This window comes from Rhinatrema bivittatum, chromosome 8, assembly GCF_901001135.1.
Source record: "Rhinatrema bivittatum chromosome 8, aRhiBiv1.1, whole genome shotgun sequence".
Taxonomy (NCBI): domain Eukaryota; kingdom Metazoa; phylum Chordata; class Amphibia; order Gymnophiona; family Rhinatrematidae; genus Rhinatrema; species Rhinatrema bivittatum.
Window position 1 is genome coordinate 154,110,174 of NC_042622.1, and position 16,144 is coordinate 154,126,317.

A 16,144-nucleotide genomic window follows, 5' to 3' on the forward strand; every position below is an offset into this window, starting at 1 on the left:
GACCTTTGTTTTATGTTGTGTTCCCAGCAGTCTGTGTGAGTTTGGTTTAGTAGTGCTGATACATTTTAGGCATGGTATAAAAATATAATTGGAGGTTTGGTATACTATGTAAAGCAATAGGAGTTTTTTTTCTATGCTATGAATAGAAATTAATTGTAGTAAAAAGATTTTTAAAGAAGTTATGCTGTGAGATAATCAGTTTTTGCATTTCTCCTTGGTTAAATATAGTATCCAGCAACAGACTTAGATAGAGGCCCTAGGTCTCTTTGGAACCCATATTTGTGCACCCTGAGTCTGAGTGTTGCATATGTGATGACTGAGACTCTTTATCAACCACTGGCGGTGGGGGCGTGCTGAAGAACATGAATTGGATCCAGGAACCAAACCCAGTCTTAGGAGCAGAGAGAAATATAAAAAACAGGAACCAAATGAGAAGCACTACTATGGAAATGCAGATTGTAGCTGCACTGTGCAGGTTATTGTGGTGGGCTTATTCTGTGTGCCAAAGTTATTTAGTTGTCCTCGGTGATATAATTAGAGCCGGTAATATCTTTCTTTCTCCGTGCTGCAGGCCCAGACGGTGAGGGAGGTGTTCGCCCGCCAGCTAATGCAAATCAGTGGCATCAGTGGAGAAAAAGCTGTCGCCATCCTGAACAGCTACAGCACACTAACCAGGTAAAACCCATTATTCATAGCACTCAACAGGCAGAGATTTGGATTTGGCAGTCAGTGTGTGCATTCCCAACACCACTATTGCAGGTTTTTAAGCAGGGTGAAAGATGGCAAGCATGGCATCTGGGGTCTCATTTCTCTGGCCCTAACAGTGGAAGATATATGCCATTTTTATATCAGTGTCATGTGAGTTATAAAATTGTCTTTAAATTGCTCCCAAATCTGCTAACTACTGTTGTCTTTGGGTTGTTGCAGCCTTTTGGAAGCTTATGACCAGTGCAGCTCAGTACAGGACCAGGAAAAGCTGCTATTCAGCATTAAGTGTGGCAAACTACAGAGGTGCGGAGCTAATAATTTACAGCCTTTTCATCTTTTTAGCCCATCCTTCCCTGCCATCTTTTGTCTGTGCTTTCCTCAGTTCCACACACACCATGCTCCGGCTGCATACAGTTCTGGAGACTGCATCTTCAAAAGAATATAAATTGATTAATCTGTCTAGACAGCGGCTACTGAAATGGTCCACAGTCTTCATCATACAGTATATGGGGAGAGACCTAAAGATCTAAACATGTGGGAGTTTTATCTGCTTTGGGTAAATGTGCATAAAATCGCCCCTGGGAGACTAGATGAGACGCGCAGCTCTGCTAGTTATTAGCATTGTATATTACTCTTGGGGGAATTCTGCGCAAAAAAATTGAAATTTCTGCAAAATTCTGCATTCTTTATATTGGTCAAAATAACACAATACACATGATGGTCTTTAAGTAATTAGTTTAAAATATAACACAGAAAAATGTTTTTACTTAAAGATGCAGAGTTTTAAATATTTTGAGCAGAATTTCCCTAGAAATTCATGCTAAGAGAGTCCCTTCTACCCTCTCTCCCTACTCCCCTGGCCACTTTACTTTCTCAGGCCCCCCAGCTCCTCCACCTTCCACTATCTCTCCCCTTCCCCGCTAGGCTCAACCCCTTCCACTCTGTCTCCACTCCCAGAGTTTGACCCCTTTCAGTACTGCTCCTCACACAGGCTCCCTCTGTCTCTCGCTCTCTGTCACACTCACAGGCTTCCTATCTCTCATGCATATACACACCCCCTCATACAGGCTTCCTCTCTTTCTCACACACACATCCCCTCATATAGGCTCACTCTCTCTCACTTGCACAGGTTCCCTCTCTCTCTTGCACACACGTCCATAGAGGCTTCCTTTCTTTCTCATGCATACACCCTCACACAGGCTTCCTATCTCTCTCTCTCTCACACACCTCTGCACATTGGCTGTCTCTTTCACACACACACACACATATCTCTTCACTCAGGCTCCTTCTCTCATACACACATCCCTTCACACAGGCTCCCTCTGTCACAAACAAGCACCCTCACTCCCGCACATAACACACAATCCTTTTTTCCTCACACATATACATACGCTTTCACAATCTCTTCACATAGACTCCATCTCTCTGGCAAATACTGCACCCTCACACATATTCTGTCACACACTCACACACCAGCTCGCAGTCACACACACACACACACACACCCCTCCCTATACAGCCTCTCAGTCTCTCACACAGACAACTTCTACATACAGACTCACTCTCACCAGCTCCTGCTCCATCTTCACTGCAAGCAAGATGGGCTCCACTCATGGCCCCCGGGACATGCACACTCTTCACCGTGACATGGCACAGTCAGGGGCCTGCTCCTTTCTCTTTTGCCACAATGCAGCAAGCCAGGGGTCTGCTGCTTCCTTCTTCTCTGCAAGCAAGATGGACTCCACTGGTGGCATGCCAGGCCTGCTCCAAATTCTGTGCAGAAAATGAAAATTCTGCGCAGGAGGGAAATTCTGCGCTCTGCAGAATTCCCCCAGGAGTAGTATATTCAGCAGCACAACCACACCACTCAATATACCCAGCTATCTTAAACCTAGCCAGTTATGTATAACCAGGTAACTTTTAGGATGGCCCTTTGGCACGACCAGAGTTGGCTGAATAAATCAACTGGCTAACTCTGAATATTGAATTAGCCAGTTAATTTATCCGGCCAATTCGATTCCTCCCCGATCTGCCCCTTTCCCTCCTCTGACTTGTTTGGCTAAAGTGCCCGCTCACTGTAGTCTGATATTAAGCAATGCCTCGTAGCCAGCTCAGTGCCATTTTGAATATCGGGCTCTTGGACTTTATCTGCCATCATTTACTATGTACACCTGGAGGAATGGAGATATGATGGGGAAATGTAAATAGCTCCAGGGTATCAGTGCTTAGGAGGCAGTATCTTTCAATGGATAGGAGATTCTGGAATGAGGTGTATTAGGTGAAAGGAGGTAGACTCAGGAATAATCTTAAGAAAATATTTCTTTACAGAAAGGATAGTGGATGCATAGAACAACCTCCCTGTGGAGGTGGAACAGACAAGAACATTATCAGAATTCAAGAAAACATGGAACAAGCACAGAGGATCTCTGAGGGAGAGGAAGGGTCTATAGATCTGAGCAGTTGGTGTGGATGGGCAGACTGGAGAGGCTGTATGACCTTTATCTTCCATTGGGTTCTATATTTCTTTTCTCCTAGGGCTTACCCCCAGATCTCTCGGGATGCAGCAGTTTACATAGGAGAGTATGGTGGATGCATAGACAGTGTGTTTCCTTCTATAAAACATATACAGTGGTTGAGAGAACAATATGCAACTCCCTCTGCTGCCTGTACTGTGACCAGCCACCAGGTGGTTCTATAAGAGCCACTGCCAGCTATTCCAGTGCTCAGCCCAGTCCATGCAATGTGATCCTGGGCCAGGAATGATGCCAGTATCAACTGCTGAACCCCGATGGAGATATTTAAAGTGACCGAGGGATTGAATGGGAGCTTCTTTTCCAATATGACATTTTTCCTTGTTTGTTTTTTTCTGCAGGAATCTGGGGCCTGTACTGAGTAAAACCATCTCCCAGCTTTATTGCACAGCTGGAGCACTGTCCTGAAAACAGACAAAAGGCACCCACTAATGATCTCTTCCACTTCAGCACAGCCACCAGCAGCAAGGGATCCTGCCCACAGCTTGCTGTGTCATCTCACCCAACTTAGAATCCTTTCCTTTTTCTGTTTCATCTGGCTATCATCAAAGCATCATAGTAACTGGTTTGTTTTTTTCAGTAACAGCCTTCCTTCCCCCAGTTTCAAACCCTCCCCCTCCCACAATCCACCTTATAGTGCAAAACAATGTAGTACTCTTAATGACTGACAGCAGGCTGCAGGGTCCTTGCACTTCAGCTTCCCTGGGAGGGAGGAGGGGAGAAGTGTGTATACGAGAGAAGCTTGCAATGCTGATCTCCACACTATACCTGTTCTTTAAATAAATCGAGTTCTTCATTTTCCCAACAGTAAACTCTGTACGAAAGACAACGATGACAGAGCCTTTAAAGGTATCTTATTCTCTATGCTGCTTTAAGTTTTGCTTCAGGTAGACCTTGGCGTATTAGGTTGTTATATTATTGCATATCTGTGATTTTTGCTTGTAATAACAATAAAATCCACTTTTTGCTAAAGCAGGCTAAAAGATGATGTTTGTGTACTGTTGGAAGCCATGTGTGTGAAAATGGAAAAGTGGTCCCATCCTATGCTGTTTCCCATTGATTTACACAGTTGGCTGGATAGGATTTCTCAGCACACTGGGTGCAACCACCCAAGAGAAGACAGAAATGGATTTCCACAGTCTCTTTGGGAACAGTGACAGGAAGTCTTCTCACTAACAGGTCGATACAGTAAAGTGTGCTCCGTCGGAGCGCACTGTCAGCCTGCTCTGGACGCGTGTTTTCCCTTACCCCTTATTCAGTAAGGGGAGGAAAACACGCGGCCCACCCGCGGCACCTAATAGCGCCCTCAACATGCAAATGCATGTTGATGGCCCTATTAGGTATGCGCGCGGGATCCAGTAAGTAAAATGTGCAGCCAAGCCGCACATTTTACTGTAAGAAATTAGCGCCGACCCAAAGGTCGGCGCTAGGAAAGTCGGCGCCGACCCAAAGGTCGGCGCCAGGAAAGTGCACAGAAAAGCAGTAAAAACTGCTTTTCTGTGCACCCTCCGACTTAATATCATAGCGATATTAAGTCGGAGGTCCCAAAAGTAAAAAAAAAATTTGAATTCGGCCCGCGGCTGTCGGGCCGAAAACCGGACGCTCAATTTGCCGGCGTCCAGTTTCCAAGCCCGTGGCTGTCAGCGGGCTCGAGAACCGACGCCGGCAAAATTGAGCGTCGGCTGTCAAACCCACTGACAGCCGCCGCTCCTGACAAAAAGGAGGCGCTAGGGACGCGCTAGTGTCCCTAGCGCCTCCTTTTCCCCGTTTTTCCCGCGTCACCTCATTTAAATACTGAATCGCCCGCACCGGCGAAGGGCCGGTGCGCGCGCCGGGAGAGCGGGCGTTCGTCCGCTCTCCTGCGGTCTTACAGTATTGACCTGATTGAAGGCTTACCAGCCATGGAATCACAATACCAGGGCTAAATCCGCGTCCCTTGGCCACCACTTGCTACTGTGGCTACAGCATTTGCTTCCATGCTCCAGACAAGCTCTCTATCAGGGCAGATTTAGTTTAAAAAAAAAAAAGAGTATAGTAATGATTTTCCCTGTTCTTACTTTTTTTTCTTAGTAATGCAAAGGTTCTAGAAGTAATTGTTAGAATGTTTTATTTTTAGAGGTAAAAGGTGACAGGCATCAGACCAAACCCCTTCCTCTATACCCACATGTAAAAGGAGAAGGTGAAAGTCGGAGGCAGTTTCAGCATGAGCCCGCACCCTGACCTGACCCCTGGCATGCCAGTATGTATGAAAGAGATGGCCTAACCCCCACCACACTAGGCATTTTCTAATGAAATGGATGGCCCTGTTCTATCCCTCATTCACCTGCTATCTTAATTTTTTGGTCTTCTAAACTTTCAGAAGCACTCATCCCCCCCCCCCCCCCCACCCATAAAATTTCAAACTTGTATTACTTCAACCCCCTTTCTATTTCAGCAAAACATCTATAAACCTGTGTACTGCAGAGAGAAAGGAGTGAGACTTGGCTTGCAGTTTTCCTGCTCTGCCTATCTTCTTTCTCTTTGCAGGAATGCTATTTAAGGGAGGACAGAAATGGCTGTAAAGGTGAAAAAAAAGCAGGAAGCTCCCTGGCTCATTATGAGCCGCATATCTTTGATATTGTTCGTAATTTGTTATAAAAATCCAGCTCCTGTTCATACCACAGATCAGTCTAGACAAGTGGGTTTGCATCCCTACCAGCAGATGGAAGCAGAGAGCTAAAAGCTTTGAGGCACTGCTACATATCGGAGAGTGCCACCTGCTTTCTCTGTCTGCAGAAGATGTGCAAACCTGCAGTTAAGAAGAAAGAAAGAAGGGACAGAAGAAGAGAAGTTAGAAGACGCTCCCTGAGGTGCTGGGTTCCTTTGAGGACCATCCCTCAGTTGAGCTGGGGGGAGGGAGGGGCGTTGGTCATCCCTGATCAACTTTAGCCCATAGCAGAGCCAAGGGTCCTGCTTACCTCTTATCCCCTGAAGGCTCCTTCTCAGAGGTGTTGCCAGTAGCAGGGAAGTTTTCCTTTTTTTTTTGCTTGAATTTCTTTCTTTGCTGTGGCTGCTATTTCTTAAAAAAAAAAAAAAGTGTTACATTTTATCTTTCAGCAGCAACAGCTCGGATTGTTCCTGGTTTGATCATCAGGGCACGTCCAGGCTGGGGAAGGAAGCAGGGTAGCTCCTCTGTTCACTGCTTCGGGCTGCTCAGGAAGCCGTTAGGTCATGTTCCCCTTCTCTCCCGCATGCCGCGATCACGTGATTTCTGTTCCTCCGCAGCAGGCCCGGCCGTGTGAAGACAAGATGGCGCCGAAAGCAGTTTCCCAGCACTGGAAAACCTGTTGGGCTGGTGGCCTAGCTCAGGGACAGCTGATTGCAACGGCGCTATGCTGTGATTCGTTTCTGGAGGGGAAGGGCCCTCTGGGGGGAACGAGGCTGGTAGGAGAGCCACACGTTCCCAAAGCCCCATCAGGATCAATACGGGGAACCTAAACAGCCTGTCAGGCAGGAGAAGGGCTACAGATTGGAAGGCGACAGACTCCTGGGAGCCCAGCGATTCCCCTCCTCTGTTATCTTTGGCAATCCTGTTGGGGAGGTGGAGGGGAGAGGATGTCATGGAGTTTTCTTATGCATAAGGCCTTTTTAACCAGGAAAAGCACCGATTATAAAAGGGCATTTCTGGCAGCCGTCTTGTCCTGCTGCAAAGAGGCCGACAAAGGGATCTGAATGAAGAAAACAGGAAATAGCATAAGCACTGGCCAGTCAGATGCAGAGTATTGATAAGGAAGGCAAAGAGAGAATTTGAAAAGAGGCTTGCCGGGGAATCAAAAACTTATAATAAAATCTTTTTCAGGTACGTTTGAAGTAAAACATCTGTGAGGGAATCAGTTGGACCATTAGATGATGAAGGGGTAAAAGAAGCACTTAGGGATGACAAAACCATAGCAGAGAGATTAAATTAATTCTTTGCTTCAGTCTTTACTGAGGAAGATGAGAGAGAGATATCCATGCAAGAAATGATATTCAAAGGTGATGATTCAGCAGAAATTAAACAAATCTCAGTGTACCTGAAAGATGTAATAAGGCAAATTGACAAAATAAAGAGTAGAAAATCACTTGGACCAGATGGTATGCAGCCCAGAGTGTTAAAAGACCTGAAAAATGAAATTGCAGACCTGCTATTAGTTATTTATAAACTATCATTAAAATCGTCTATGGTACCTGAAGACAGTTTTTAAAAAGAGATCAAGGGGTGATCCAGGAAACTACAGATCAATGAGTCTGATGTGTCAGTGCCATGCAAAATGGTAGAAAGTATCATAAAGAACAAAACTGCTGAACATATAGATAGACATAGTTTAAAGGGACAAAGCCAACAAGAATTTATCCAAGGGAAGACTTGCCTAACCAATCTGCTACATTTTTTTTAAAGATATGAATAAACATGTGGATAAAGATTAACCAGTTAATATAGTGGACCTAGATTTTCAGAAATCATTTGACAAAGTCCCTTATGAGAGACTTGTTAGGAAATTAAAAATCATGGGTTAGATAGCAATGTTCTATTGTGGACTGAGAACTTGTTAAAAGACAGAAAATAGAAAGTAGAGCTAAATGGTTAATTTTCTCAATGGAGAAAAATGAATAGTGGAGTGCCCCAAGGATCTGCACTTGGACCACTACTTTTTAACATACAGAATCCTCTTGTTAAATCACAAGAGGATTCTGAGAAATTATGAAACTGGGAGAATGGGCATCCAAATGGCAGATGACATTTAATGTGAACAAGTGCAAAGTGATGCATGTAGGGAAGAGAAACCCAAATTATAGCTACACAATGCAAGATTCCACACTGGGAATTGCCACCCAAGAAAAGGGTGTCATCATGGATAATATGTTGTGTGCAGCAGTGGCCAAAAAAGCAAATGGAATGCTAGTAACTATTAGGTGAATGGAGAATAAAACATGAATATTATAATGCTTCTGTATTGCTCCATGGTACAACTGCACTTTAAGTATTGTGTGAAATTCTGGTCACCGCATCTCAAAAAAGATTTAGCGGAATTAGAAAAGATACAGAGAAGGATGACCAAAATGATAAACAGGATGGAACAATTCTTCTATGAAGAAAGGCTAAAGAATTTAGGGATCTTGAGCTTGGAGAAGAGACAGCTGAGGAGAGATATGATAGAGGTCTATAAAATAATGAATGGAATGGGTAAACCAAAATCAGTTGTCTATACTTTAAAAAAGCACAAATACTAGGGGTCATGCAATGAAGTAATTGGGTGATATATTTAAGACATATAGGAAAAAAATATATTGTTTTACTCAGCATATTATTGGATTCATTGCCAGAGGATGTGGAAAAATCTGTTACTGTAGCTGGGTTTAAAAAAGGTTTGTTCAAGTTCCTGGATCAAAAGTCCATAAATTATTATTAAGGTGGATTTGGGGGTATCCATTGTTTATCCCTGAAAAGACAACTTTTCCTTGTAACATCCAACAGAAAAAATTGAGTTTCTTTGCACATGTTCAGATTTTTCAGTATAAAGACATCAGTGTCAATTGATCCATATGCCAGTTATAAGCTAGTTTAAATAAATGCTTCACCTTGATTGGTCCTCTGTTTTGTCTATTTCTCCTGCCTCAGTTCTGCCTAGGCTGCTCCTCACATAGGCATTGCTTGGTTACTATAGCTACCAGTCTCATTGCAGCACTTTTCAATGTGCATAAACTTGAATGGGAAACACTAATGAAACAAAACTTTTTGTTTAAATTTCTGTGCATTCTCCATTCATTTTTCTTGGGGGGGGGGGGGGGGGGACACACAGATGAAACAAAAATGGTCTCATTCATTGCATTATATTCATTTGTTTCAAATAATGCATATGCCTATTGCCTACTCTCTGGAACATTGTCAGGAAAACACCAAGGTCCTGTGCTAATACAAATCAGTGGAAAAGTAAATAATGGATAATGCACAGCGTTCTCATGAAGAGTCACTCTTCAGCTGTGCATTCGGTATTCGTGTATTAGGTGTATCACTGCATGGGTTTCTGATGAAGCTTCATGGTTCAGCTGACTATACGATATTTATACTTTACATATTTCAGTGTGATGCCTGCATGAAGTTCTGATAAAGATCCACTGTGCAGCTGTCTGTGCTGTTTTTATGGCTTTACATACATCAGTGTGACACCTGCTTTGATGATGATCAGTACAGTAGCCCCCTCCCTCTCTGTTTATTTAAATTTATAACAGAATTAAAAGCTGAGCAGGAGCTGTCCAAACATAAGAGAACTCATTAAAACAGACAATCGTTTCAGGTTTCAATTTTTAATATTCATGGAGAGAATTTGACTTTCCCATCACACAGACTTTTTAATATCATTTTTCAAAAAATAAATTATATAAAAATATTTTCTACATCAGTAAAATATAAGCTTTGAAATGCTGGTTCATATTAAAGATATCAGATGAAGTTTTGGATTTTTTTTTTTTTTTTTTTTTACATTTCCTACACAGTAGCTTTCCTTAAAAAAAAAAAAAAAAAACATGAGACTCAGACCAGTTTAAATGCCAGAAACGTTTCTTAATACTTATGATTATCATAAAATTACTTTAATGCATGGGCAACTATCCTCACAATCAAACAATGCAAATCTCAGGGAGTTACTGGATACTGAAGTATATTGGGGATGGAGGGTAGAGGGAAGCAAGGGTGCTCAGAACTCAGTATGTAAGGAATACTTCATCCCCTTACCACTTGTACTTCCCTAGGGAGAACCTTGGCACTTTTTAGACCAACCCTAAGATTTTTCCCTAGCCCAGGATGCTGGGATTGGTCATTTGCAGAATGTGGTTGTAGTTTGGGTTGTTGGAGTGAGTGGGGGGTTTGTCAGTGGACCCTTGTCCGCCCTGCAGACTGCATCAGTTGGTTCATCTGGACTGTGTTCTTACTATTTATTTATTTTTAGTTTTTCTATACCGGCATTCGCGATGAGTGTCGCATCATGCCGGTTTACAATTAACAAGAGGTGCAGGAACACAAAATAATAATAAATGATAATAATAAACATTAACAGGTGCTGATAAAACGATTGCAGTTACAATAAAACAAGGGAATTACCCAACTTGGAACAGAGAAATGGGGCTAGGAATTTAACATAGAGAACAAGTATGCCAATTAATGGTGTGAAATAAGGTACGGCTTATGCAACGTTAAAGAAATTACCCTGTTGAGGTAGAGTTACTAATTACCATGTTAAGAAAGGGTCTAAGCGTTAGTTAATGGAGAAATTAAGGTTCAGTTGGGGTCTGGAAAAGCTTTCATAAATAACCACGTTTTGAGTCTTACTAGCGCCATCACAGACCTAGAAGGAACCTGCCCTTGAAAGAGGAGGAAAGAAGAGAGGGTTTTTTGGGTTGGTTTTTTTTTTACCTTTTGAGAGAGTTGGTTTTTCTTTGACCCATTCCCAGCTCAGGAGGGAAGTCACCCCTGCCTGAGGAGCATAGGACAGGGTACTGCTTTGCCCTGCTACCAGTCTATCAGGCCAATGCAATAATCCGAGCATTAAGAAACTGGGCCTTGGTTTTCAGTGCACATTTTTAGCGCTTGGCTTTTTTTTTTTTTTTTTAAACTGCCGAATCAGTAAATCTAATGATATGCAAATGCATCAGGAATTAAACAAAACAAAATGCACCCTGTGTAAAATGTGCGTTCAGCACAGGGCAAACACACATTTTGACTCAAGAAGGGGGGGGGGGGGGGGGGGAAGGGTCCCCGATAGATGATCATGTTCATTATCTGGGTAAGCAGCAGAAGCTGCCGCCACCACCACATACATCAGTACTTATCCAGCTACCTAGCAGTGGTGACCAGCCGGCTAAATCAGCACTTATCTAGGTAAGGGGTGATAGTTGTTGCCACCTGAGATGAGGGGGGAGGGGGAACAGTCACCCCGGGAATAAGACCAACTAAAATGTCGACCTATAGCTCTTTATGAATCTACATTATACAGGCCATCCCATATTTGTCCCTGCTCTCTCATTTGTATCAAAGCAAATGAATCACTTTTTTAAGTGCAAAAATTAATTTATTAAATCACAACCTCATGTATAAATATTATGTCTATAAAACATCCAAATAAAGATATATATTGTTTTTCATCCACACATCGATCAACAACATATTTCAATTCCCCATTCACACCACACTACCCCATACGCATCACTCCCGCATATTTTTACCCCATTCATACATAACCTATAGCTCTTTATCAGGTCTAAGGTTTTAGCAAGCGTGAAACATGGAGAAAGGAAACAGTAATAGGGCAAGACAGAGAGAAGCCTCTCTCAACGGGGTGTCTCCGAGAGGAAGGTGACCAATATAGACCTGCCCAGTGGGGAACTCCCGACAGGTTGTAGGGAAGGAGGAGACAGTAAACAGGAAGGGGAGGAGATGGGAGTTATCTGCTTCCTTTCCTAGAAGCTCCAGGTGACCAGAAGAGGAGATAGGTCTGTCTCCCCACAGAAGAAGAGGAGCTGATGGATACCACAGAGGCAGCCTAAGACACAGGGATCCTGCTAGAAAGTTGGCGGTATTAAGCTGGCTGTTGGAGCTGGTAACTGAGGTTTGGTTGTGGAAGTTTTCCCTCAGTTACCTGGAGGGAGGAGGTCAGCTAGCAGCCTGCCACTTAGCATGGGCAGGTTTCAAATGAAAAGGTTACACTGGATTTGTTTCCCTTAATGTGCTACTTGAATTTATAAACTCAAGCCCCACGAAAGTCTGTGGGCTACAGTGCAGAGACTGTTAATGACCCTCCTGCAAGAGTAGATACGGGGAAGCAATCCAGGTCTCTCAGAGCCCTGCACTGGATTTGCTTGCTCTGTTTTTCTGGTCTGGATTTGAACCTGCTTCCTAAGAAGGACCTTGTATGAAACAAAGCATTATATCAAGCATCTGGGAGAGTGAAGGCATAGAAGTGGCCAGGAGTACAAGCCCTTGCCTAGGAGGGGATATAGATCACCCTCCCATTGTGCTCTGCCAGGAATATGGAGTAATAAAAATTGGAGCACCTAGCCTGTGACCCCACTACTTATGCAGATAAATCTGTACTTATCTGGCTAAGTGTTGAGAATTTTTTTTTCTCATTTAAGGGTTTTAAGTGCCAGTGTAGTAGCGCTGGACACTTAACTCCAGCTCTGACCTAGGCGTTAAGTTTCCAGCGCTAGGAATGATGTGCTGGCCATACACATTCTCTCTGCATTGGGGAGTACTGCTTAATTCACTCATTTGCATGGGATTTCCATATGCGAGCACTAAAGCAGTGCTCCCATTTAGGAACACACATTTTCTGCACACAAAACTCCTTCCTGCATTGGCAGTAAGATTTGTACATAGAACATGTGTGATGAAATGCAGGCAGAAGAGTGCGTTTGGCTGCATGCACCTTTCTGCATTGGCCTGTAAATGTGGTCTGCACCTGCCAGAAGATTGATTTGGATGAGTTTGATTTTTCTATTTTTTTGAGGAAAGAATCTTTTACCACCAATTCCTACCCACCTGAAGGAAGAGGGACATTTTCTGATTTTCCTACCATCAGGGACACCGAGAAGACTAAGGCACTTTGAAATCTCGATACGATACAAAAGAAAATTCCAATTTCTTTTTGTAGTTTTTGACTCTTAACACGTTTTCCTTACTTGACCACCACTTCAAGTGTCGAGCCTGCTCCTTTTAAGTTCAAGGACATGCCAGCGGAGACAACATCTGAGTTTTGATTGTGGAGCGTGACAGACCATTCCAGGGTCCCACCCCCATCAGCCCCAGAGGCTTGTCCGCCTCCATGCTGGAAGAACCCCGGTACCCGAGTGGCCTACTGTACTAGAGAGAGAGCAGGCCTGGGGGCCTGCTGAGTGCCCTCACGTTCCGGGAGTAACCCAAAGAAAGGGTTACAAGTACATAGATTTCTGAGTCTACAGGGGCATACTAGATGTTATATCATGGGATACCATTGGATTATTGCATAGAATAGGGAGTATCCATAGGTATCAGGAATAAGGATGGAGTATAGGGTATGAGTGGGTATTGGGGGCACCCATGGATTAGAGTGCATCACTAACTCCTGTGAAGTGCCAGCCACCAATGGAAAGCTTGACAGGGACCTTGCATTCCCCCCCCAGGTCCAATCCATCCTTGTCCTGCAAGAATCTGTCCCTGAGTAATCAGTACATTCCTGGCCACCATAGCTGAGGATTCTCCCTTTTGTGGGTTTATCATGCAACATAACATACCTCATGCCCCAGAAACACCATAATGTCCCATTTCAGCTGCCCCAAGGGTTATGTGGTAAATTTTCACTAAACTATCTAGCAGCAACACCCATGGATACCATGAGGTCCAGATTCAAAAGGGTTTGTCCAGCTAAATTTTATGTTAAATTAGACAAACCCTGAGTTTCTATTTTCCCCTTGTAAGTCATTACTTAGCTAAAAAGGAGGCAGGGTTGGTGGCTAGTGCCAGTATTCAGCACTAGTCCAGCAAGTCTGCCCAGAGAAATCACAGTTTTATAGCTACCTGGGTACTCTAGCCAGGAATATTCAGTGGCAGACTCATCAGGCTAAGTGCTGCTGAATAAGAACATAAGAACATAAGAAAATGCCATACTGGGTCAGACCAAAGGTCCATCAAGCCCAGCATCCTGTCTCCAACAGTGGCCAAGCCAGGCCATAAGAAATCTGGCAAGTACCCAAAAACTAAGTCTATCCCATGTTACTGTTGCTATTAATAGCAGTGGCTATTTTCTAAGTCAACTTAATTAATAGCAGGTAATGGACTTCTCCAAGAACTTATCCAATCCTTTTTTAAACACAGCTACACTAACTGCACTAACCACATCCTCTGGCAAGAAATTCCCCAGAGGCAGCCTAGTTACTTTTCTGTTCACCAGCCTGCTGCCCATCAGCCTCTGTGCATGGAGGTTTGGCTTGAAAACCCTTTTAAAGTTAGATGAGCAGTAAGTACCCGGTCTAATTACACCCACGCTTTCTGTACAACTACTGGAAAAATCCAGCCTCCAGGCATGGTTTTCTCAATGACTTAAAGATACCCTCAGGAGCACCCAATTTTCTGCACAGAGGAAAGTGAGTTGCATCATGAAATCCACAAGTAAGTTTTGAGTAGGCCGGCCGGATTTGTGTAACTCCCAAAGTCTTTTTGAAAATGTTCTCCTTTGGACGAGGGAGGTCAGTTTTTAAAAGTCACTTACACGGGTAAATAGTAATTTAGGAAGGTAAAAGGGCTGTCTGAAAGCTGCCCTCCCTCATATGGCTAAAAGGACCACATTGTTCTATAACACCCACAGTTTTACATGCATTTAGGGGAGGCATTGCCAACACCATTCTGGGCAGTATTTGAAAACAGCACACACAGACTATACATTTCAGGTATACACACATTTTCTGAAGAAAATCTACCCACAGAAAAAGCAGGTGCAAAAGTTCAGTTACATTATACCCACAGCAAGTTTCAAAGGGACTGTATGCACATGCTTTTTCTTTGGAACTTGGTGCAAAATACCCATGGACTTTGGCCTAAAGCAGACATCTTATCACAAGAATGCATCAGTGAAACATCATAGGCCATCCCAGCCCAGCTGCAGAAAATGGTCCTGAGCAAAGACCCCCTTAAGACATGTCTCTTGGTTGGGAAAGGGGGTGGCAGGTAAATCAAGAAGACTGTATTGACGTTCTGCCATTAGTCACAACTCTGTGTTTCTGTGGAAGACAGCCCTGGAACACATCTGTGAGTCTTTGGAGGCATGGAAGAGGAAAGGAAAGGTGCAGGTTTATCCTTCCATGGATGCATTGCTGCTGAGATCTGCTGGTCACAGTGGTTCATCCAGGATGGCCATTAGGGAGGTGCAACTGAAGGAACTGTCCAAAGCTTCCCTCTATGAGCTACAGATGTTTCCCTGCCTGGACTTGCAGGATACTCCCGTCTTGATAGTGGAAGGCAGTTCCGGCTTGGGTCGTGCTAGCACATGCTTTGATGGGAGGGGCCAGCAAAAGGAAGCAGCACTGAGACCTGCAGATGCTGGATTGACAGGGGTACTGAGATGGACTCCCACCCCTGGAGTTACACGCAAGGCCAGTGCTTCCATTAGGCAAACTCGGCCATTGCCTACAGCCAAAATCCGTTCAGTACAAGGCACAATGGGGTGTATACCAGAGCCAATACTGCCAAAGAAAGAAGCGTTGTGCTAGAGCCACTGCTGCTGGAGGCGGCAGTGTTGTACTGGAGCTGCTGCCAATCAGGTAAGTTTGAAAGAAGAGTGCGTAACCAAATGTTCACCTCGGGCACCACATACTCTTGCACTGACCCTAGTTACACTCAAGGGGAGTATCTCAAAAGGAGTTTGTTTTGTACATACGATGGCAGACGTGAACCTCACTCGTTGCCAGGGCATGTTAATGTTCTTCTTAATAATTGCGGTGTGCCAAACAGAGCCTCTTTCTGGATCTCATAGGATGCTGGTCTTTAGACTGCCATGAATGAGGTAGGCATGCATAGCCAAGGAGAAGGTTCCACAGGCCCAAAGTCTAAGAACGCTGCAGAGGCTTCAGGTTTTGACTGTCCTAATGCCCCTGCCTGTCACTTTGAAAGATAGGTTCGTTTATAGAACTTTTTATTACTTCTCCCACTGACTGCATGGATCATGTTGAATTTAAGTCAGAAATTAAGACTCACTCGCATACCTCTCTACTCATGTGGAAGCCCTGCAAGTGCAGACATTCTTGATAGATTTAATAAGATTCTTCTTTAAATCCTCTAACACTGTGCTGTATCAGAAATTTGAGAACATGATGAGTTAAAATAAAGCTCTGCTTATCAACTGCCCCCCAAACTCAGCATG

General features: G+C 43.9%; 1 protein-coding gene across 4 annotated transcripts in view; it reads left to right on the forward strand.

Moving 5' to 3' along the window:
* The window catches only part of MUS81 (MUS81 structure-specific endonuclease subunit), a 92,906-nt gene extending 88,670 nt beyond the window's left edge, over positions 1-4,236 (forward strand). For 3 of the 4 annotated variants that reach the window (XM_029612173.1, XM_029612172.1, XM_029612174.1), the window contains 3 exons: positions 572-675; positions 928-1,011; positions 3,581-4,235. In XM_029612173.1, the coding sequence (XP_029468033.1) occupies positions 572-675; positions 928-1,011; positions 3,581-3,647 (255 nt within the window). In that variant the 3' untranslated portion in view covers positions 3,648-4,235. Of the gene's footprint in view, positions 1-571; positions 676-927; positions 1,012-3,580 lie in introns of all 4 variants that reach the window. The other variant, XM_029612175.1, reaches the window with a different exon arrangement.
* Positions 4,237-16,144: the final 11,908 nt, after the last annotated feature.